Here is a 26,129-nt window from a genome sequence, read left to right as displayed (position 1 = left end):
GAATTCTTGGTTGGCAGTTTTTTTTCCTTAAGTATCTTAACTATATCATACCACTGCCTTCTTGTATCCATGGTTTCTACGGAGAAATCTGCACAGTCTTATTGAGGTTCCCTTGTACATGATGGATCGCCTTTCTCTTACTGCTTTCAGAATTCTCTCTTTGACATTTTTTTAAAAATTTTATTTTGAAATAAATTCAAACTTACAGGAACAGCTGCAAAAACAATACAAACCCCATACACAGAACTCCAGCATACCCCGACTCCCCTCCCCCGATAACCCCATCCACTAACTTTAACATCCTGTCACACCACCATTTCTTTCTTTCTTTCCCTCCCTCCCTGTCATCCACCATCTATTGCTCTGTCTTCTGAACATATGAAAGCAGGCTGCACACATCCTTGAACAAACAATATAATTCACATATACATTTCCCATGAACAAGAACATTCTTATGCATTCCTGTTAAGCACAGCTAAGAAGTTCAAGAAATTCAACATTGATACAAAGCTTACATTCTATATTTCCTTTTTTTTTTTTTTTCTTATGTCCCAGCTGTGTCCCTTTGAGCCTCCTCTCCTCAATCCTCAGATCCCATCCAGGGTCATCCTTAACATTTAATTGTCATTGTCTATTTAGACTGTCTTTTTTTTTTTCAATTGTGGAAACATATACAGCCTAAATCTTCCCAGTCCAACCCCTCCCTAGCATTCCATTAGTGGGATTAATCACATTTAGAATGTTGCAATGCCATCACCTTCCCACCATCCATTACTAGAAATTTCCCTTCACCCCAGATAGAAACCCTATACTCCTTTCTTAACTCCCCATTGCCCCTTCCCCCAATTCTTGTAACCCATACTCCACTTTTCATCTCTATGGTCATATTCTCTGATGCTTTCTTTGTGTTTACTGTGGGGCTTAAATTTAATCTCTTAAGTCTATAACAATCTTGTTTTTCTTTGATACCAACTTAACTTCAAAAGGACACATAAACTATGTTCCTTTATTCCTCCATTCCCCCCCTTTATGTAGTTCTTGTCAAAAATTACATATTTTACATTGAGTCCAAAACCACTGATTTATCATTACATTTTATGTATTTTATATCCTGTAGGAAGTAAATCGTGGAGTTACAATCAAGAATACAGTAGTATTGGTATTTATATTTACCATGTGATCTTTAATGGAAATCTTTATTTCTTCATGTGGTTTCAGTCAATTGTTTAGTGTCCCTTTCTTTCAGACTGCTCAGTTCCCTTTAGCATTTCTTATAGGACTGATCTACTGGTGATGAAGTCCCTCAGCTTTTGATTATCCGGGAATGTTTTCATCTCCCCCTCATGTTTACCCTCCAGGTGTTTGTGAGTTTTCTAAGTCTCTGATGGTGATTGACTTCTAATTGTATTCCATTGTGGTCAGAGAATGTGCTTTGAATAAATTCAATTTTTTTTAACTTATTGAGGCTTGTTTTATGTCCCAGCATATGGTCTATTCTGGAGAAAGATCCATGATCATTAGAGAACAATGTGTGTCCTGGTGATTTGGGATGTAATATTCCATATATGTCTGTTAAATTTCTCTATATCTCTCTCTCCTTTCTTTGTTTCTTTGTTGGTAGGGCTCCCTTTAGTATCTGAAGTAGGGCAGGTCTTTTATTAGCAAAATCTCTCAGCATTTGTTTGTCTGAAAAATTTAAGCTCTCCCTCAAATTTGAAGGACAGCTTTGCTGGATAAACTATTCTTGGTTGGAAATTTTTCTCTCTCAGAATTTTAAATATGTCATGCCACTGCCTTCTTGCCTCCATGGTGGCCGCTGAGTAGTCACTACTTGGTCTTATGTTGTTTCCTTTATATGTGGTGAATTGCTTTTGTTTTGCTGCTTTCAGAACTTGTTCCTTCTCTTCATTATTTGAGAGTCTGATCAGAATATGTCTTGGAGTGGGTTTATTTGGATTTATTCTATTTGGAGTTTGCTGGGCATTTGTGCTTTGTGTATTTATATTGTTTAGAAGGCTTGGGAAGTTTTCCCCAACAATTTCTTTGAATATTCTTTCTAGACCTTTATCCTTCTCTTCCTCTTCTGGGACACCAGTGAGTCTTAAATTTGGACGTTTTTATTTTATCTATCGTATCCCTGAGATCCATTTCGATTTTTTTTATTTTTTTCCCCATTCTTTCTTTTGTTCTTTCATTTTCCATTCTCTGGTCCTCAAGGACGCTGAATCGTTGTTCATCTTCCTCTAATCTTGTATTATCTTGTATAATAATCTTGTATTATGAGTATCCAGAGGCATCGTGGGCATCGTGGGACGGAGAACATCTTGACCAAAAGGGGGATGTGAAAGGAAATGAAATAAGCTTCAGTGGCAGAGAGATTCCAAAAGGAGCCGAGAGGTCACTCTGGTGGGCACTCTTATGCACTCTGGTGGGCACTCTTATGCACACTTTAGACAACCCCTTTTAGGTTCTAAAGAATTGGGGTAGCTGGTGGTGGATACCTGAAACTATCAAACTACAACCCAGAACCCATGAATCTCGAAGACAGTTGTATAAAAATGTAGCTTATGAGGGATGACAGTGGGATTGGGAAAGCCATAAGGACCACACTCCACTTTGTCTAGTTTATGGATGGATGAGTTTATGGATGGATGAGTAGAAAAATAGGGGAAGGAAACAAACAGACAAAGGTACCCAGTGTTCTTTTTTACTTCAATTGCTCTTTTTCACTCCAATTATTATTCTTGTTATTTGTGTGTGTGTGCTAATGAAGGTGTCAGGGATTGATTTAGGTGATGAATGTACAACTATGTGATGGTACTGTAAACAATCAAAAGTATGATTTGTTTTGTACGACTGCATGGTATGTGAATATATCTCAATAAAATGAAGATTAAAAAAAAAAAAGAACATAGCAAGTCACAGAACAACAGTATGTAACTTATGAAAGAAACGACCATTATGACTCAGTTCAGTGACTTTGGGGGCCTTATCAAATATCAGTCGGCCATAGATCTGAGGGTCTATCTCTGAATTCTCAATTCGATTCCATTGATCTATATGTCTATCTTTGTGCCAGTACCATGCTGTTTTGGCAACTGTGGCTTTATAATAAGCTTCAAAGTCAGGGAGCGTAAGTCCTCCCACTTCGTTTTTCTTTTTTAGAGTGTCTTTAGCAATTCGAGGCATCTTCCCTGTCCAAATAAATTTGATAACTAGCTTTTCCAAGTCTGCAAAGTAGGTTGTTGGAATTTTGATTGGGATTGCATTGAATCTGTAGATGAGTTTGGGTAGAATTGACATCTTAATGACATTTAGCCTTCCTATCCATGAACATGGAATATTTTTCCATCTTTTAAGGTCCCCTTCTATTTCTTTTAGTAGAGTTATGTAGTTTTCTTTGTATAGGTCTTTTACATCTTTGGTTAAGTTTATTCCTAGGTACTTGATTTTTTTAGTTGCTATTGAAAATGGTATCTTTTTCTTGAGTGTCTCTTCAGTTTGTTCATTTCTAGCATATAGAAACATTACTGACTTATGTGCATTAATCTTGTATCCCGCTACTTTGCTAAATTTGTTTTTTAGCTCTAGTAGCTGTATTGTCGATTTCTCAGGGTTTTCTAGATATAAGATCATATCATCTGCAAACAATGACAGTTTTACTTCTTCTTTTCCAATTGGATGCCTTTTATTTCTTTGTCTTGCCGGATTGCCCTGGCTAGCACTTCCAGCACAATGTTGAATAACAGTGGTGACAGCGGGCATCCTTGTCTTGTTCCTGATCTTAGAGGGAAGGCTTTTAGTCTCTCACCATTGAGTACTATGCTGGCTGTGGGTTTTTCATATATGCTCTTTATCATGTTGAGGAAGTTTCCTTCAATTCCTACCTTTTGAAGTGTTTTTATCAAAAACGGATGTTGGATTTTGTCAAATGCTTTTTCAGCATCTATTGAGATGATCAATTGATTTTTCCCTTTCGAGTTTTTAATGTGTTGTAATACATTGATTGTTTTTCTTATGTTGAACCATCCTTGCATGCCTGGAATGAACCCCACTTGGTCATGGTGTATGATTTTTTTAATGTGTCTTTGGATTCGATTTGCAAGTATTTTGTTGAGGATTTTTGCATCTATATTCATTAGGGAGATTGGCCGGTAGTTTTCCTTTTTTGTAGCATCTTTGCCTGGTTTTGGTATTAGATTGGGATGTTGTTTTAATAGTCTGTGTAATTGGCACTGAGAGAGAATGTGTTGTAGTGCATTGGTATTGATATCTATTAATACCTAGAACTAAAGGCCTTTTCCTACAACCTGCCTTTTTGATCTATTTTTCTTTTCTCTCTTTGCTCATTTATGTACTTACTTTCTTCTTTTTTGTTAAGGCAGTAAAATTCACCTCTTTTAGTGTTCTACAAGTTTTGATAATATATATAGCCGTGTAACCACCACAATAAGATTTAGAAGGTTCCATCACCTCATAGAATTCTCTTGTGCCCCTTTGTAGTCAACCCCTACCCCAACCCTTGGCAGCCACTGCTGTTTTTTCCCTTATAGTTTTGCCTTTTTCAGGATTCCATATAAATGGTATCATACATTATGTAGCCTTTTTGAATCTGGCTTCTTTTACTTAGCAAAATGCATCCATGTTGTTATGTGCCATTAATATGTCATACCTTTTCTTTAAATGAGACACGACAAAAATCATTTTACAGTACAGTGTACTCTTACAAGACATAGAACAGTTCTTCACCTCCAAAAATTCCCCCATCCTTCGAGATCAACCCCTTCCTCCAGCTTCAGCCAACCACTGATCTGTTTTCTATTCTTATAATTTTACCTTTTCCAAAGTGTCATATAAATGAAATCATATGGGATATAACCTTTTGAGCTTAGTTGCTTTCATTTAGCATAATGCCTTTGGGATTCATCCGTGTTACTGAGTGTATCATTAATCTGTTCCTTTTTATTGCTCAGTAGTATTCCATTGTATGGATATACCACAGTGGGTTTATCCATCTACCAGTTAAAGGACATTTGGGTTATTTCCAATTTTTGGCAATTATGAGTAACACCACTATAAATATTTGCATTTAGGTTTTTGTGTGCCCTAGGTTTTCATTTCACTTGCGTAAATACCTAGGAGTGGATTACTGGGTCATATGGTTTAAGTATATGTTAAATTTTGCATTAAAAACATAAACCAGTAGAACATACTTAGTAAAAAAAATGAGAAAACAGAAATGACATAAAATAAAAATCACTTATATCTCTTAGAAATAACCACTGTTAATTTTTTGTTACAAACTATTATACTGTGAAATGAGTCTTTTTGTTAAACTGTGTAACATGAACATCTTTCCATGTCAACACAGTTGCTTCTGTATTCCACTTTGTAGATATAATAAATTTTATTCAATGTATGGGACATTTAGACCTATCCTGTGGTAAATATTCATGTAGCTAAATCTTTATGTTCACCTTCTGTTTACTTGGGATAAAGTCTAGGAAGTAGACTGCAGAGTCAAATGCAATGCAGTAGAGGTTCTTGATACATACTGCCAAAATGCCCAATTATTTATATTTTCTGCAGTGAATAATGGTGCCTGTGTTACTTTAACTCTTGTCTGTACTGAGCATTATCATCAAACATACACATACAAATACAGTTTGCCAATCTGAAGGATCAAAATGTATCTCAACATTTGTAAACAAAAGTTCCTCCTTCCTAATCCAATTCTAGATGTAGCAACTGTTAACTATTTGGGTTTTAATTGTCAATATTGAACCTACAGTACTTTGTTGTTGCTGCTTATTTATTTGTTTTTCTAAAGGCTGTCATGATAGTCTTTTTTTGTTTTTAAATTTAATTATGGTAACATATATATAACAGAATTTGCCATTTCAATCATTTTAAGAGTACAATTCATGATATTAATTACTTTTACATTGTGCAACTATCACTACCATGTTACCAAAATATTTTCATCACCCCAACCAAAAACTCTGTTCTCACTAAACAATGCCTTCTTTTTCCTCCGTTCTCCCAGCCCCTGATAACCTCTCTACTTTCTATCTCTATGAATTTGCTTATTCTAGATATTTCATATAAGAAGACTCAAGCATTTTTTTCCTTTTGGGCTGGTTTATTTCAGGTAGCTAATGTTTTCAAGGTTAATTGTTTCTTGTTCTTTTACTGTCATGTTTTACAAAATCCTTTCTCATATTGATTTTATGTATTCATCCATATTTTCTTTCTGGTTTAATTTCTAAAATTCTCATGCTAATTTAATATACAAAATGTTTCATTCTAGAAAATTTCAAAAATTTACAAAAGTAGAATAGTTTAGTAGACTACCATATATCCAGTAGACTACCATATATCCATTACCTAATTTCAAGTTATTAACTCATATCTGATCTTGTTTCATCTATACCACCACCAAATTCCCACCCCCTAAATTATTTTGAATGACATCTCAGATATATCACTTTATATCTAAAAGATTAGAACTCTTTTAAATTTTTCTTACATTTAAATATTTAATACATCTGGAGTTTATTTTGTTGTTTTAGTTATAGCTCAAAGTTTATTTCTTTTTCAAGTGGTTAACTAGTTGTCCCAATACCTTCAATTGAATAATTCATCCTTTTGTCCATCAATAAGAAATGCTACCTTAATAAGAAATTAAATTCTTATGTACTTGGATCTGTTTCTGGACTTCCTGTTCCAGTGATCTTTTCTTCTTTCCTACATCATGATATTTAGGTTGACACCTTACAAAATATGAAAGCAATTAATTTTTCTATTAAATTAACATGGGAAAGTTAAAGCGATGAGAATTGTACAATTAAGTGATGATAATTTGAGCTGGGGATGGATTATTGTGGACATAACATATGCTTTGTCAACTTAGGAACCCTCTACTTTATAAGTCAAGCCCTTGATCTTGAGGTTTGTTATGGTAAAACTTATGGTTATAAAGAGGAGGCTAAGCCACCCTGTAATTTTGCCTAGGAGTCACCTTCAGAGAACCTCTTTTCTTGCTCAAATGTGGACTTTCTCTCTCTAAGCCCAACTCTGCAAATAAATTCATCACCCACCACGTGACATGGGACAGGACACCCCTCCCCCCCCCCCAGGTGAATGAGTCTCCCTGGTGATGTGGGACATGGATTCCAGAAATGAGCCTGACCCTGGCATCAAGGGACTGAGAATGTCTTTGACCAAGAGGGAGAAAAGAAAGGCAACAAACCAAGGTTTCAATGGCTAAGAGATTTCAAATAGAGTCGAGAAGCTGTCCTGGAAGTTACTCCTATATAAGCTTCAGCTAGTATGCCAAATGGCCACAGTATGATAAGCCCAAAAAGAATAATTTGGGAAAAATTAATGGGAAATTAACAGTATTTACATGATTATATAAACATAACAAGAACATTTATTTTCTTTCAGAAATCCTTTAATGTGGAGAGCAGTAATTGGAACTAATAATATTTATAAGCACTATCGTTTCACTAAGAAGATGAAAATTAAAGCTATCATTGTCCATCCAGATTTTAATTTGGAATCTTATGTAAATGATATTGCACTTTTTCATTTAAAAAAAGCAGTGGAGTATAATGCCTATATTCAACCTATTTGCCTACCTTTTGATGTTTTCCAAAACCTGGACCGAAAAACAAAATGTTTCATAGGTGGTTGGGGAAGAACAGAAGAAGAAGGTAAATATAATCTGAATTTTACTGATACACGTTTTCCATATTATTGGCACAGGAGAGTCAAGCCTTTTAGATATTTATCTTTATACCAGGTGTTTGAAAAATAGGTCTTTATAAACCAGCAAAAAAAAATATCTCTTCTTGCTTGTGGGAAGAAGTAAATTCTCTTACAGAGAAGAAATAGGTCTGGTGATGCAAAGATACTTGGGCCTTTAAACATTCTTGGGTCTAGGTGTTTCTGTAGTTCCTGAGACTTACAGATGATGGAGCCAATTATGTGGCAGAAACGCATATCTTAAGTAATAAGCTTCTGGCTATAAGGAATCAAATTTGGTTTCCTTTTTATTTAATGCCCTATTTAGTATATGTAGGTTGATTGCCATGTATATTCTTTACTGGACATAGGGACACTAAATATATGTTGTTGACCGACTGAACTAATAAGAGAAATAAACAACTACCATTTGGGAGCACTTACCATGATTTAGGCAATGTTTTAAAAATATTACTATTATTTTAATTCTAGTAGGTAGTTAATGTTGTTATTCCCATTTAACAGGCAAGAACCAAGGACTTTATAGGTGAAGAAGCTAGAACGCAGATCCAGGTCTTTGTGACTCTGAACTCGGAATATTTAACAACTACATTAAACTGTTCTTGAGAGAATCATAGTCCAGTTAGGAATTTTTCAGATTAAGGACTGTGACTCTTCCCACCACCACCCCTACTCCTGTATAGGTCCTAGCCATTTAAATATTTGTGGATTATTTAGATAGGATAATGATAATAATAATTAAAAGGACTTTCATATATTTTTTATTTTTTTTCCTCCATGAATACTTTGTAAGGAAGATAATAAGGAAAGCAAATGGTGTAGAGAAAAGAACATGATCTTAGAATGACCCAGGGGCAAGTTAATGAATCTTTAACAAAAGTTAGAACAACCAATGATAGGAGCAATGACCACTTACTCAGTTCTAGATTCTTAATACAATGCAAAGCATTATACATGTCTTATCTTAATGCTTATGGGGGTCATGGAACAAAGCTTGCTCAGGTGGAATGGGGTACTTCCCATAAAGGTGAAGTCCATACTATTATAAGAATGAATCAGAAGGGGGATCCAAGATGGCAGACTATGAGAGACAGAGAAAATTCTCCTCCATGAAAAATACTAGATAAAGGACAGAAAGTGCTCCAGAACAGCAGCTCCAGGGTTCCACCAGCTAGGCAGTGACTCCTATACTCATAGTGACTGTGTACTTGAGAAACTGAGAGGATGTCTGTGGATACAGGTGACTGTTCAACCTGGAAAGCCACCGGGGAACAGGCAGCCAGAGCCACAGATGAGTGGCCCCACAGCCAAGAGTTCCCATGCCAGGGACTGGCCATTGCAGCAGGCGGACAAGCATGGAAGGGGGGTAGCTTTCTTTGCAGATGGCTGGGAGACGCTTCAGAGTGTGGCAGCCGAAAACTTTCTTGAGGGATTCAGTGAGCTTGTGTTGGTGTCCATACAACCTCTACAGAATCCCACGGTGTGCAAAGCCTAGAGGCAGGGGTGCTGCACAGAAGTGCCAGGAACCCTCTCCTAATCTCAGGGACCCATGAGTGCCCTGCAGAGAGGGACTGCGGGGCATTTGAACTGGAGGGGAGATGTGCAGGTTTGCAGTGCCAGGGTATGCTACCTGCAGCTCTGGGAAAGGCTAGGATCACTGTGTCCTGGAGTCATCTCCCTGCCAAACTGCATAGGGTATGCCCCCCATCCACAGGGCAGGCAGTCCCCACAAAAAATTGGTACACTGATAGGACTTCCATGTGGTTTGAACCCCCACTTACTGCATAGATGAAGTTGGGGAGAACTGGCTTGAGGTGGCTCAGGTGCACCATCTGCTTATAAGTCAGGGAAAGTGCACTTGATCAAACTGTAGCTCTGACAAATTATAGATAAGTGTTCCAGTAAGCCTGCATATCCTAAAAGAACCCTATCAAGATAACAAAATGCCAAGGCTAAAAATAACAGAAAATTATAATGCATATAAAGGAAACAGAAGATATGAGTAATCCAAATGCCCAAATCAAAAAGCCAGAGGAGCCACAGAATTTGGAGCAATTAGTCAAAGAAGTACTCACAAATATCAATATCATGGATCAGGATATAAAGGATATGAAGAAGACCCAAGAACAGCATAAAGAAGAATTTGCAGGAGTAAATAAAAAATAGCAGATCTTATAGAAATAAAAGATTCGGTTGATCAAATTAAAAAGATTCTTGAGACACATAAGACTAGATTTATAAGACTAGATTTGAAGAGGTAGAGGAAAGAACACAATGGAAAGTGAAAGCACAAAAGAACAAATGTTGAAAAAATTGAAAAATTTGAAGTAGACATCAGGGAAATGATGACCAACATGAAGTGTACAAATGTAAGAATCATTGGCATTCCAGAAGGGGAAGAGAAGAGTAAAGGGCTAGGAAGACTATTCAAAGACATTGTTGGGGAAAACTTCCCAACCCTTCTTAATGACATAAATATGCAAATCATAGATGCCCAATGAACTCCAAATAGAATAAATCTAAATAAACCTACTCTGAGACATATTCTGATCAGACTGTCAAATGCCAACGACAAGGAGAAAGTTCTGAAAGCAGCAAGAGAGAGCAATTTACCACATACAAAGAAAATAATTTAAGACTAAATAGTGACTACTCAGCGGCCACCATGGAGGCAAGAAGGCAGTGGTTTGACATATTTAATTTTCACAAACAAATTCTGAGAGAATTTGCTAACAAGAGACCTGCTCTACAAGAAACACTAAAGGGAGCTCTACCAGCTGAGAAAAAAAGAAAGGAGAGAGTTTTAGTAAGGGTACCTTAAAGGAAATAAAGAGAGCAGGGAAAAAAATACTTCTGACAAATAAAAACTGAAGAATAAGATGGCTGATGCAAGAACTGCCTACACAGTAATAATATTGAATGTGAATAGATAAAGCTCCCCAATTAAAAGATATAGATTGGCAGAATGGATTTAAAAATATGAACCATCAATATGTTGCTTACAAGAGACTCATCTTGGACAAGAGACTCTTCTTGGACCCAGAGACACAAAGATACTAAAAGTGAAAGGATGGAAAAAAATATTTCATGCAAGCTACAGCCAGAAGAAAGCAGGAGTGAGTAGCAATATTAATCTCAGATAAAATAGGCTTGAAATCCAAGGATGTTATGAGAGACAAAGAAGGCCACTACATACTAATAAAAGGGGCAATTCAACAAGAAGAAATAACAATCATAAATGTTTATGCACCCAATCAAGGTGCCACAAAATACATGAAACAAACACTGGCAAAACTAAAGGAAGCAATTGATGTTTCCACAATAATTGTGGGAGACTTCAACACATCACTCTCTCCTATAGATAGATCATACAGAAGACCAATAAGGAAATTGAAAACCTGACTCTGATAAATTAATTGGATTTAACAGACATGTATAGAACATCACATCCCAAATCACCAAGATACACATTCTTCTCTAGTGCTCATGTTACTTTCTCCATAGTAGATCATATGTTGGGACATAAAACAAGCCTCAATAATTTTTAAACAATTGAAATTATTCAAAGCACCTTCTCTGACCACGATGGAATACAATTAGAAGTCAACCATCAGAGACTTAGAAAATTTACAAATACCCGGAGGTTAAACAACACAATCCTAAACAATCAGTGGGTTAAAGAAGAAACAGCAAGAGAAATTGCTCAATATGTGGACACAAATGATAATGACAACATATCAAAACATATGGGATGCAGCAAAAGCAGTACTGAGGGGGAAATTTATAGTGTGAAATGCAGACATCAAAAAGGAATAAAGAGCTAAAATCAAAGAACTAATGGAGCAACAGAAGAAGCTAGAAAATGAACAGCAAACTAACCCTGAACAGCAAACTAACCCTAAACCAAGTAGAAGAAAAGAAATAACAAGGATTAAAGCAAAAAGCAAAAATCAATGACGAAGAACAAAAAAAACAATAGAATAAACAACACCAAAAGTTGGTTCTTTGAGAAGATCAACAAGATTGACAAGCACCTAGCTAGACTGACAAAATCAAAAAGAGAGAAGACCCAAATAAAATAACAAATGAGAAAGGCAACATTACTGTGGATCCTGAAGAAATTAAAAAAATTACAAGAGGATACTGCCAACAAACTGGATAATGTAGAGGAAATGGACAGTTTCTGGAAACATGAACAACCCAGACTGACCAGAGATGAAATAGGATCTCTTTGCTTGTGATTGGTTGGCTGAGGTCTTCTATCAGGCATCAGAAAACTCCCCACAAATAAATGCCCAGGGCCAGATGGCTTCACAGGGGAATTCTGCCAAACTTGCCAAAAAGAACTGATGCGATTCTTACTTAAACTCTTTCAAAACAATGAAGAAAATTTAACACTATCTAACACATTTTATGAAGGTAACGTCAATCTAATATCAAAACCAGGCAAAGATGCTACAAAAAAGGAAAACTACAGGCCAATCTCCCTAATGAATATAGATGCAAAAATTCTCTACAAAATACTTGCAAATTGAATCCAAAGACACATTAAAAAAATCATACACCATGATCAAGTGGGGTTCATTCCAGGGATGCAAGGATGATCCAACATAAGAAAATCAATGTATTACAAAACATTAACAAATCAAAAGAGAAAAGTCAACTATCATCTCAGTAGATGCTAAAAAAGCATTTGACAAAATTCAACATCCCCAACGCACAACTATATAATGGTACTATGAACAATTGAATGTATGCTTTGTATAACTGCAAGGTATGTGAATATACCTCAATGAAAATGAATGTAAAAATTAAGAAAAAAACCAACATCCCTTTTTAATAAAAACACTTCAAAAGGTAGGAACTGAAGGAAACTTCCTCAATATGATAAAGAGCTATATGAAAAACCCACAGCCAGTATAGTACTCAATGGCAAGAGACTGAAAGCCTTCCCTCTAAGATCAGGAACAAGACAAGGATGCCCGCTGTCTCCACTGTTATTCAACATTGAGTTAGAAGTGCTAGCCAGGGCAATCCAGCAAGGCAAAGAAATAAAGGCATCCAAATTGGAAAGGAAGAAGTAAAACTGTCATCATTTGCAGATGATATGATCTTATATCTGGAAAACCCCAAGAAATCGACGATACAGCTACTAGAGCTAATAAACAAATTTAGCAAAGTAGCAGGATACAAGATTAATGCACATAAGTCAGTATGGTTCTATATGCTAGAAATGAATGAAGAGACACTCAACACCATTTTCAGTAGCAACTAAAAAAATCAAGTACGTAGGAATAAACTTTACATACAAAGAAAACTACATAACTCTACTAAAAGAAATAGAAAGGGACCTTAAAAGATGGAAAAATATTCCATGTTCATGGATAAGAAGGCTAAATGTCATTGAAGATGTCAATTCTACCCAAACTCATCTACAGATTCAATGCAATCCCAATCAAAATTCTAACAACCTACTTTATAGACTTGGAAAAGCTAGTTATCAAATTTACTTGGAAAGGGAAGATGCCTCAAATTGCTAAAGACACCCTAAAAAAGAAAAACAAAGTGGGGGGAGTTACACTCCTTGACTTTGAAGCTTATTATAAAACCACAGTAGTCAAAACAGCATGGCACTGGCACAAAGACAGACATATTGATCGATGGACTCAAATTGAGAATTCGGAGTTAGACCCCCAGGTCTATGGCTGACTGATCTTTGATAAGGCCCCCAAAGCCACTGAACTGGGACATAACAGCCTTTTCAACAGATGGGGCTGGGAGAGTTGGATATCCATATCCAAAAGAACGAAAGAGGACCCCTACCTTACACCCTACACAAAAGTGAATCAAAGACCTCAATATAAAGGACAGTACCATGAAACTCCTAGAATATAACGTAGGAAAACATCTTCAAGGCATTGTATTAGGTGGTCACTTCCTAGACTTTACACCCAAAGCACAACCAACAGAAGAAAAAATAGATAAATGGGAACTCCTCAAACTTACAAGTTTCTGTACCTCAAAGGAATTTGTCAAAAAGGTGAAGAGGCCAGCAACTCAATGGGAAAAAATTTTTGGAAACCATGTATCTGACAAAAGACTGATATCTTGCATTTATAAAGAAATCCTACAACTCAATGACAGTAGGACAAACAGCCCAATATAAAATGGGCAAAAGATATGAAAAGACAATTCTCTGAAGAGGAAATACAAATGGTCAAAGAACACATGACAAAATGTTCATCTTCACTAGCTATTAGAGAGATGCAAATTAAGACCACAACAAGATAATATCTCACACCAATTAGAATGGCTGCCATTAAACAAACAGGAAGCTACAGATGCTGGAGGTAATGTGGAGAAATTGGAACTCATATTCATTGTTGGTGGGACTGTATGATGGCACAGCCACTCTGGAAGATTTTCTGGGCATTCCTTAGAAAACTAGATATAGAGTTACCCTTGGATCCAGCAACTGCACTTGTTGGTATATACTCCAAAGATCTGAAAGCAGTGACATGAACAGGCATCTACACAGCATTGTTCATAACAGCATTATTCATAATTGCCAAGAGATGGAAATAACCTAAATGTCCTTCAACCAATGAGTGGATAAATAAAATGTGTTATATACACACGATGTAATACTAAGCAGCAGTAAGAAGGAACGATGTCATGAAACATATGACAATATGGATGAACCTTGAAGACATAATGCTGAGTGAAATAAGCCAGGCACAAAAAGAGAAATATTATATGCTACCACTAATGTGGACATTGAAAAATGTAAAATAAATGGTTTATAATGTAGAATGTAGGGAACCTAGCGATAGAGAGCAATTAGTGAAGAACAAATAAGTTATCATGGGTAAATTTAACGTTCTGGGAATGCCCAGGAATGACTACAGTTTGTTAATTTCTGGTGAGTATGGTAGGAACAAGTTCACAGAAATGTTATTGTCTTAGGTTATCTGTCTTTCTTATTCCTTTGCTGAGCTGTAGTCTGTATATTTTCTTGGGGTAAAGTAGTTATTTTAGGTTAGTTGTCTTTTTCTTATTCCCTTGTTTTGGTTTGCAATGTTTTTTGTATTTTTTTTTTTATTTTTTGATATAGTTAATTAAAAAAAAAAAAAAACAATGAAAAAGTATGTGGAGCCCCCGAGGAGCTGGGGGAGAATGCGGGGGTGTTGGGTTTCCCCACCTTGATGGTTGCTGATGTGCTCGCAGACATTCAGGACTGGCGGTTTGTTGGGCCGAGCTCTCTGTCATGGGACTTGCCCTTGGGAAGACAGTTACTACAAAGGAGAGGCTAGGCCTGCTTATAATTGTGCCTCAGAGTCTCCTCCTGAATGCCTCTTTTTTTTTTTTTATTCAGTTTTATTGAGATATATTCACATACCATACAGTCTTCTATGGTATACAATCAGCTGTTCACAGTACCATCTTATAGTTGTGCATTTATCACCCTAATCTATTTTTGAACATTTTCCTTACACCAGAAAGAATCAGAATAAGAATAAAAAATAAAAATACCCAAATAACTCCCCCCATCCCACCCTATTTTTCATTTAGGTTTTGTCACAATCACACTGCCACCCCTTGTAAGCTACATTGTTATACAATCATCTGCAAGAGTCAAGGCTACTGAGTTGGAGTTTGGTAGTTTCAGGTATTTACTTCTAGCTCTTCCAATACATTAAAACCTAGAACGTGTTATCTATATAGTAAGTAAGAATGTCCACCAGAGTGACCTCTTGACTCCATTTGAAATCTCTCAGCCACTGAAGCATTAATTGTTTCATTTTGCATCCCCCTTTTGGTCAAGAAGATATTCTCAATCCCACGATGCCGGGTCCAGATTCATCCCCAGGAGTCATATCCTGTGTTGCCAGGAAGAATTTACACCCTTGGGAGTCAGGTCCCACGTAGAGGGGAGGACTGTCTATCTATTTTGACTGTAGGGATGCTATTAACTGTCTTCACAACACTCCACAAGTTGAACCTACTTAGCTCCCACTCTGACCTTGCAGGTTGTTCTGATAATTGCAACCCGCTGGCTTCTAGAAGTGAAGCATTCTATGAAGATTACAGGTACCAGCCACTTTAGTAAGGCTTTTTTTTTTAATTCTGTTTTCTTGAGATAATTCACATACCATGCCATCATATAAAGCATACATTCAGTTGTTCAGAGTAACATTATATAGTTGTATGTTAATCACCAAAATTAATTTTTGAACATTTTCATTACCACAGTGTTCTTTTTCACTTTAATTTTTATTCTTATTATTTTTGGGTATGTGGTACTGAATGCCTCTTTGTTTCTCAGATGTGGCCCTCTCTCTCTAGCTAAGCCAACTTGGCAGGTAAAATCACTGCCCTCCCCCCTACGTGGAATCTGACACCCAGGGATGTAAATCTCCTTGGTAACGTGGAATATGACTCCCAGGGAGGAATCTAGACCTGGCATTGTGGGATGGAGAACATCTTCTTGACCAAAAGGGGGATGTGAAAGGAAATGAAATAAGTTTCAGTTGTCTGAGAGATTCTAAAAGGAGCCAAGACATCACTCTGGTGGGCACTCTTATGCACAATATAGATAACACTTTTTAGGTTTTAATGAATTGGAATAGCTAGCAATAAATACCTGAAACTATCAAACTACAACCCAGAACACTTGTCTTGAAGACGACTATAACAATGTAGCTTATGAGGGGTGACAATGTGATTGGGAAAGCTGTGTGGATCACACTCCCCTTTGTCCAGTGTATGGATGGATGAGTAGAAAAGCAGGCAAAAAATTAACTATAGGAAGAATGAGGGGTGAGACAATTTGGGTGTTCTGTATTTACTCTTGTTTCTTTTTATTCTTGCTTTCACTTTTTTTGGTACAAGGAAAATGTTAAAAAAATAGATCGGGGTAATGAATGAACAACTATATGATGGTAATGTGATCAGTGGATTATATACTTTGGATATTGTATGGTATATGAATAAATCCTAATAAAAAATTTATTACAAGGGGGAAAATATTTCTGACAAAAACCAAAGGATAAGATGGCTGATTCAAGAATTGCCTACACAGTAATAACATTGAATGTGAATGGATTAAGCCCCCCAGTTAAAAGATATAGATTGGCAGAGTGGATTTAAAAATATGAACCATCAGTATGTTGCTTACAAGAGACTCATCTTGGACCCAGAGACACAAGGATACTAAAAGTGAAAGGATGGAAAAAAATATTTCATGCAAGCTACAGCCAGAAGAAAACAGGGGTAACAATGTTAATCTCAGATAAACAAACTTTAAATGCAAGGATGTCATAAAAGACTAAGACACTATATACTAATAAAAGGGACAATTCAACAAGAAGATATAACAATCACAGATGTTTATGTGCACAATCAAGGTGCTCCAAAATACAAGACAAACATTGGCAAACTGAAGGAAGCATTAGATGTTTCCACAGTAACTGTAGGAGACTTCAATACATCACTCTCTTCTATAGATACATCAACCAGACAGAAGACCAATAAGGAAATTGAGAACCTAAACAATGTGATAAATGAATTAGACTTAACAGACATATACAGAGCATTACATCCCACATTGCCAGGATACACATTCTTCTCTAGTGCTCATGGAACTTTCTCCAGGACAGATCATATGTGGGGCATAAAACAAGCCTCAATAAATTTAAAAAGATTGAAATTATTCAAACCACATTCTCTGATCACAATGGAATACAACTAGAAGTCAATAACCATCAGAGATCTAGAACATTCACAAATATCTGGTGGTTAAACAACACAATCCTAAACAATCAGTGGGTTAAAGAAAAAATTGCAAGAGAAATTGACAATTATCTAGAGATGAATGAAAACAAGAACACAACATATCAAAACTTATGGGATACAGCAAAGGCAGTACTGAGGGAGAAATTTAGAGCTCTCAGTGCATAAATTAAAAGGAAGAAAGAGCTAAAATAAAAAAAAAATGGAACAAATGAAGAAGCTATAAAATAAGCAGCAAACTACCCTAAGCCAAGTAGAAAAAGAGAAAGAACAAGGGCTAAAGCAGAAATAAATGATATAGAAAACAACAGAATCAATAAAACCAAAAGTTGTTTCTTTGAGAAGAGCAACAAGATTGACAAGCCCTTAGCTAGACTGACAAAATAAAAAAGAGAGAAGACCCAAATAAACAAAATAATAAATGAAGGAACATTACTGTGAACCCTGAAGAAATTTAAAAAATCATGAGGATACTAAAAACACTTTATGCTAGATAATTTAGAGGAAATATACAATTTCCTGGGAACACGTGAACAACCTAGACTGACCAGAGAAGAAATAGAAGACCTCAACAAACCAATCACAAGCAAAGAGATCCAATCTGTCATCAAAAAGCTTCCCACAAATAAAAGCCCAGGGCCACATGGCTTCACAGGGGAATTCTACCAAACTTTCCAGAAAGAATGGAAACCAATCTTAAACTTTTTCAAAAACTGAAGAAAATGGAACACTACCTGTGCCAGTTTGAATGTATTATGTCCCCCCAAAACGCCATTATCTTTGATGTAATCTTGTGTGGGCAGAAGTATTTAGTGTTGATTAGATTGTAATTCTTTGAGCGTTTCCATGGAGATGTGACCTACCCACCTGTGGGTGATGACTCTGGATAGTTTCCATGGAGTTGTGGCCCCGCCAATTCAGCGTGGGCCTTGATTAGTTTACTAGAGCACTATATAAGCTGAGACAGAAGGAGCGAGGTTACAGCCAGAGAGACACTGAAGAATGCACAGAAGCAGAGGGAGTAGCTGCAGATGAGAGACAGTTTGAAGATGGCTGTTGAAAGCAGACTTTTGCTACAGAGACGCTAAGAGAGGACAAATGCTCCAAGAGCAACGAAGAGTGACATTTTTCAGAAACTGCAGCCTAGAGAGGAATGTCCTTGGAGAAAGCCATTTTGAAACCAGAACTCTGGAGCAGACACCAGCCTTGTGCCTTCCCAGCTAACAGAGGTTTCTCAGACACCATTGGCCACCTCCAGTGAAGGTACCCAATTGTTGATGCCTTACCTTGGACACTTTATGGCCTTAAGACTGTAATTGTGTAACCAAATAAACCCCCTTATAAAAGCCAATCCATTTCTGGTGTTTTGTGAAAAGGCAGCATTAGCAAACTGGAACACTACCTAACTCATTTTATGAAGCTAACATTACTCTAATGCCAAAATCAATTAAGATGCCACAAGAAAGGAAAAACTACAGGCCAGTCTCCCTCATGAATACAGTTGCAAAAATTCTCAACAAAATACTTGCAAATCAAATCCAAAAACACATTTAAAAAATCATACACCATGACCAAGTGGAGTTCATTCCAGGCATGCAAAGATGGTTCATCATAAGAAAATCAATCAGTGTAATACAACACATTAACAAATCAAAAGAGAAAAATCAAATGATCATCTCAATAGATGCTGAAAAAGCATTCAACAATATTCAGCACCCTTTTTAGAGTAAAAAAAAAAAAAATTCCAAAGGTAGGACTTGAAGGAAACTTCATTAATGTGATAAAGGGCATATATGAAAAACCCACAGCCAGCATATTACTCAATGGTGAGAGGCTGAAAGCCTTCTCTCTAAGATCAGGAACAAGACAAAGATGTCCACTGTCACCACAGTTATTCAACATTGTGTTAGAAGTTCTAGCCAGAGCAATTTTTCATGACAATGAAATAAAGGGCTTCCACATTGGAAAGGAAGAAGTAAAACTGTCATTATTTGCAGATGATATCTTATGTTTGGAAAACCCTGAGAAATTGACAACACAGCTACTTGAGCTCATAAACAAATTTAGCAAAGTAGTGGGATACAAGTTTGTTGCACGTAAGTCAGTAATGTTCCTATATGCTAGAAATGACCTAACTGAAGAGACACTCAAGAAAAAGATTCCATTCTCAGCAGCAACTAAAAAAATCAAATACCTAGGAATAAACTTAACCAAGGATGTAAAAGAGCTCTGCACAGAAAATTACATAACTTTACTAAAAGAAATAGAAGAGGACCTAAAGAGATGGAAAAATATTCCATGTTCATGGATAAGAAGGCTAAATGTCATTAAGATGTCAATCCTACCCAGACTCATCTACAGATTCAATGCAATTCCAATCAAAATTCCTGTGATCTACTTTGCAGACTTGCAAAATCTAGTTATCAAGTTTATTTGTAAGGGAAAGATGCCTCAAATTGCTAAAAGCATTCTAAAAAAGAAAAACAAAGTGGGAGGACTTAACAATTCCTGACTTTGAAGCTTACTATGAAGCCACAGTAGTCAAAACAGCATGGTATTGAGGGAGGGGGCAAGATGGTGGCATAGAGAGGAGTGGAATTTAGTTCGTCCCCTGGAACAATGAACAACCAGGAACAACTAGTAAATAATTTGGTATAACTGCCAGGGGACAACCATGACTGTCCACACATCGTACACTAACCTGGATTGGGAAGAATGCCCAAGATCTCAGCATAAAATCTGTAAGTAAAAACTGCAGAACTGTGTCAGAAGCCCCCTCCCCCCATGGCATGCTTTGCTGCAAAACCTCGCTGTGGTAAAAAGCAGCCTTCCTGGCCCAAGCAAATATAGCATAGTCCAGCTCCAACTGGGGTTTTAGTTAACAAATGTGGACTGCTGAATACAAGCTACAAACCCCCAACAAGCAGACAAAGGCTTTTAGTGATGACTGACCTTAAAGAACCAGAAGACTCATCTGTCCCAGGAGGGGGAGCCCCAGAAGACCAGGTGCTACCTCTGGCTAATGAGTAAAACTGGGGGGCTGTGTACTGGCTCTAAAAGAGGCTTTCAGTCCCTTTTTCTCTCTCTCAGCCTGAGGGGCTCAGAGAAAGGAGTCACAGACATTTTCAGTTCACAGTGCTCTGACCCAGAGATGGGTGGAGATAACAGAGTCAAAGAGACTATTCAAATGCAGATGATAACTCCCTAGGGAGTGTGTCTTCCCTAAGAGTAAGGAGGTGGGGCCCAGCTTTCCCTTCAGAACCAGACCCTAGAGCCTGGGGGACAATAGCCAAAATGGAAACTGAAAGGACCACATCTCCTTACACAAGTTGGGAGCAACAGGCTGACAGACACCACCTGCTGGGAAGGTTAGGAAAAGCACAGAGACTGGAGACTTCATGGGAAAGTCTGTCATTCTTCTAAGAAACACCGTAACTATAACCCCATTCTGAGACCTGAACCTTTTCTGGTCTGGGAAAATCTAACTGGGGTAACCAAGGAAACCAGATACCTAGGCAACAGAAAACTACAATCTACACTAGGAAAAAAAAAGATATGGCCCAGTCAAAGGAACAAACTTACACCTCAATCAGGATACAGCTGAGATATTGTTTCACTTTAATGAGAAAATCTATTAAAGATTTTCAAAGAAATATGCTAAATCAAATAAAAAACCAAATCAGTTAGTTCAGGTAAGATATAACAAAAGAGATGAAGGCTATAAAGAAAACATCGGGCAAACATAAGGTAGAAATCAAAAGTTTGGAAAAAAAACCAGCAGAATCTATGGAAATGAAAGGCATAACACAAGAGCTGAAAAACACAATGGAGATATACAACAGCAGATCTGAAGAAGCAGAAGAAAACACTCAGGAACTGGAGAACAAGACACCTGAAATCCTACATACAAAATAACAGGGAAAAGAGTGGAAAAATACAAGCAGTGTCTCAGGGAACTGAATGACAACATGAAACTCATGAATGTACATGTCATGGGTGTCCCAGAATGAGAAGAGAAGGGGAAAGGGGCAGAAGCAATAATAGAGGAAACAATCAACGAAAATTTCCCATCTCTTACGAAAGACATAAAATTACAGACCCAAGAAGTGCAGCATACCCCAAACAGAATAGGTATGAATAGACCTATGTCAAGAGACTTAATCAGATTATCAAATATCAAAGACAGAGAATCCTGAAAGCAGCAAGAGAAAAGCAATCCATCACATACAAAGGAAGCTTGATAAGACTTTGTGTGAATTTCTCAGTAGAAACCATGGAGGCAAGAAGGAAGTGGTGTGAAAAATTTAAGATACTGAAAGAGAAAAACTGCCAACCAAGAATCCTGTATCCAGCAAAACTGGTTCAAATATGAGGGACAGTTTAAAATATTCTCAGACAAACAGACAATGACAGAGTTTATGAACAAAATACCTGCACTACAGGAAATACTAAAGGGAGCACTACAGAGAGGTAGGAAAAGACAGGAGTAAGAGGTTTGGAACACAATTTTGGGTGATGGTAGCACAGCAATGTAAGTACACTGAACACTGAACAAAGATAACTGTGAGTAGGTTGAAAGAGGAAGTTTAGGAGCATCTGAGACACTAGAAGGAAAGAGGAAAGATAAAAACTGGGACTGTATAGCTCAGTTAAACCTAGAGTGCTCAACAATTGTGATAAAATGTACAAATATGTTTTTACATGAGGGAGAACAAATGAATGTCAATCTTGCAAGGTGTTAAAAATAGGGTATTATTGGGGAAAAATATGCAATCAGTGCAAACTAGAGACTATATTAAAATGAACATTGTATTATGCTTCCTTTAATGTAATAAAGGCAATATAGCAAATGCCTTTTAGAGGGGGACATAAGAGAGGAGTATGGGATTCTTGGCATTTGTGATGTTGTCTGATGTTTTTATTCTACTTTGTATTAACTACCTTTCCTGTCATGGTTGATTTTTTTCTTTTTTCTTTTTCTTTTGTGTCTACCTGCTTTGACTTTTCCTCCTCCTTTGTGGAAGAAATGGATAGTGGTGATAGTGGTGAATACATTAATATATGGCTATACAGGGAACCATCAATTGTTTATGGAAAGTATGGTGGGTGAACAAAACTGCCCTTAAAAAAAAATGGATTGATGAAGAAACCTTGAGAACACTACATTGAGTGAAATAAGTCAGACACACTGATATGAACTAATTATAATAGCTAAATTCATAGACATGAAATGTAAGTTACAAGGATATAGAACAAGGTTCAAGAATGGGGAGCAGTTGCTTATGAGCAGAGTGTTCAACTAGTTTGAACTTACAGTTTGGAAATGGACAGAAGTGATGGTAGCAGGTTATTGTGAGAATAACAGTGCTGAATGGTATGTGAATGTTGTGGAAAGGGGAACCTTAGAGTCATGTATGTCATTGGAAGGAACATTGGAGTTTAAAAGATGGGAATGTATAAAACAGTGAATCTTGTGGTGGACAAGCTCCATGATTAACTGTACAAATATTAGGTTTGCTACTGGCATCCAGGGGGTAGAAACCAGGAATGCTGCTCAACATATTACAGTACACAGAATGGCCCCTCCATAGCCACACCCCAACAAAGAATTACCTGTCCCAAACTGTCAGTAGTGCCAAGACTGAGAAACCGTGGATTACAGTCATAATAATAATGTCTAATTGGTGAAAATTTTAAAAAGAAGTTAAACACTAAAAAACAAACGCATGTATTTCAGAAGGGGGTGAGAATATTAAAGTGTTTCACATGTCCTATAATTCAAGAAAAGTGTTAAGATACTAATAAACATTAGATTCATTATGCATGAATGGTCCAAGTTCAAAGGCAGATTTTAATAATAGAAACAGAAGCATAACATAAAACATTAGAAAGAAACAAATGGAATAAGAAAATTAAATCTTGAACAATATAGGAGGCGGGGCAAGATTGCAGACTGGTGAGTTCTATGTTTTAGTTACTCCTCCAGGAAAGTAGGCAGAAAGCCAGGAACTGCGTGGACTGGACACCACAGAGCAATCTGACTTTGGGCATACTTCATACAACACTCATGAAAACGTGGAACTGCTGAGATCAGCGAAATCTGTACGTTTTTGTGGCCAGGGGACCCACACCCCTCCCTGCCAGGCTCAGTCCCGTGGGAGGAGGGGCTGTCAGCTCCGGGAAGGAGAAGGGAGAGCTGCAGTGGTAGCCCTTATCAGAAACTCATTCTACTGATCCAAACTCCAACCATAGATAGACTGAGACCAGACACCACAGAATCTGAGAGCAGCCAGCCCAGCAGAGAGGAGACAGGCATAGAAAAAAAACAGCATGAAAAACTCCAAAATAAAAGCGGAGGATTTTTGGAGTTCTGGTGAACATAGAGAGGGGAAGGGCAGAGCTCAGGCCCTGAGGCTCATATGCAAATCCCGAAGAAAAGCTGATCTCTCTGCTCTGTGGACTTTTCCTTAATGGCCCTAATTGCTTTGTCTCTTAGCATTTCAATAACCCATTAGATCTGTGAGGAGGGCCCTTTTTTTTTTTAATCCCTTTTTTCTTTTTCTAAAACAATTACTCTAAGAAGCCCAATACAGAAAGCTTCAAAGACTTACAATTTTGACAGGTCAACACAAAAGCAGAACTAAGAGAGCTCTGAGACAAAAGGCAATAATCCAGTGGCTGAGAAAATTCACTAAACACCACAACTTTCCAAGAATAGGGGGGTGTCCGCTCACAGCCATCATCCAGGTGGACAGGAAACACTCCTGCCCATCACCAGCCCCATAGCCCAGAGCTGCCCCAGACAACCCAGTGTGACGGAAGTGCTTCAAATAACAGGCACACACCACAAAACTGGGCGTGGACATTAGCCTTCCCTGCAACCTCAGCTGATTGTCCCAGAGTTGGGAAGGTGGAGCAGTGTGAATTAACAAAACCCCATGCAGCCATAATTTCAGCAGACTGGGAGCCTCCCTACACAACCCAGCAGCCCAGAACTGCCCTGGGGGGACGGCACTCACCTGTGACATAGCACAGTCATCCCTCAACAGAGGACTGGGGGTGCACTGCCTGGAAGAGGGACCCACTTGCAAGTCTCAGGAGCCATACGCCAATACCAAGGACTTGTGGGTCAGTGGCAGAGACAAACTGTGGCAGGACTGAACTGAAGGATTAGACTATTGCAGCAGCTTTAAAACTCTAGGATCACCAGGGAGATTTGATTGTTAGAGCCACCCCACCTCCCTGACTGCCCAGAAACATGCCCCATATACTGGGTGGGCAACACCAACTACACACGCAAGCTTGGTACACCAATTGGACCCCACAAGACTCACTTCCCCACTCATCACAAAGGCAAAGCAGGGGAGAACTGGCTTGTGGAGAACAGGTGGCTCGTGGATGCCACCTGCTGGTTAGTTAGAGAAAGTGTACTCCACGAAGCTGCAGATCTGATAAATTAGAGATAAGGACTTCAATTGGTCTATAAATCCTAAAAGAACCCTATCAAGTTCAGCAAATGCCACGAGGCCAAAAACAACAGAAAATTATAAACCATATGAAAAAAACAGACGATATGGATAACCCAAGCCCAAGCACCCAAATCAAAAGATCAGAAGAGACACAGCACATACAGCAGCTACTCAAAGAACTAAAGATGAACAATGAGACCATAGTACGGGATACAAAGGATATCAAGAAGACCCTAAAAGAGCATAAAGAAAACATTGCAAGACTAAATAAAAAAATAGATGATCTTATGGAAATTAAAGAAACTGTTGACAAATTAAAAAGATTCTGGACAGTCATAGTACAAGACTAGAGGAAGTTGAACAACGAATCAGTGACCTGGAAGATGACAGAATGGAAAATCAAAGCATAAAAGAAACAATGGGGAAAAAAATTGAAAAAATCGAAACGGACCTCAGGGATATGATAGATAATATAAAACGTCCGAATATAAGACTCATTGGTGTTCCAGAAGGGGAAGAAAAGGGTAAAGGTCTAGGAAGAGTATTCAAAGAAATTGTTGGGAAAAACTTCCCAAATCTTCTAAACAACATAAATACAGAAATCATAAATGCTCAGCGAACTTCAAATAGAATAAATACAAATAAACCCACTCCAAGACATATTCTCATCACACTGTCAAACACGGAAGAGAAGGAGCAAGTTCTGAAAGCAGCAAGAGAAAAGCAATTCACCACATACAAAGGAAACAGCATAAGGCTAAGTAGTGACTACTCAGCAGCCACCATGGAGGCAAGAAGGCAGTGGCACGATATATTTAAAATTCTGAGTGAGAAAAATTTCCAGCCAAGAATACTTTATCCAGCAAAGCTCTCCTTCAAATTTGAGGGAGAGCTTAAATTTTTCACAGACAAACAAATGCTGAGAGAATTTGCTAACAAGAGACCTGCCCTGCTGGAGATACTAAAGGGAGCCCTACAGACAGAGAAACAAAGAAAGGACAGAGAGACTTGGAGAAAGGTTCAGTACTAAAGAGATTCGGTATGGGTACAATAAAGGATATTAATAGACAGAGGGGAAAAATATGACAAACATAAACC

At 37.6% G+C, this 26,129-nt stretch overlaps 1 protein-coding gene across 1 annotated transcript in view; it reads left to right on the top strand.

Annotated features, from left to right (window-relative positions):
• Positions 1–26,129, top strand: part of TMPRSS12 (transmembrane serine protease 12) — a 93,262-nt gene that overhangs the window by 26,552 nt on the left and 40,581 nt on the right. Inside the window, exon 3 of the mRNA XM_037847438.1 lies at positions 7,450–7,718. Coding sequence (XP_037703366.1) covers positions 7,450–7,718 — 269 coding nt within the window. The remainder of the gene's footprint in view (positions 1–7,449; positions 7,719–26,129) is intronic.

The sequence above is a fragment of the Choloepus didactylus genome, chromosome 8 (genome assembly GCF_015220235.1).
Source record: "Choloepus didactylus isolate mChoDid1 chromosome 8, mChoDid1.pri, whole genome shotgun sequence".
Lineage (NCBI taxonomy): Eukaryota > Metazoa > Chordata > Mammalia > Pilosa > Megalonychidae > Choloepus > Choloepus didactylus.
This window is presented reverse-complemented; position numbering and strand designations above follow the sequence as displayed.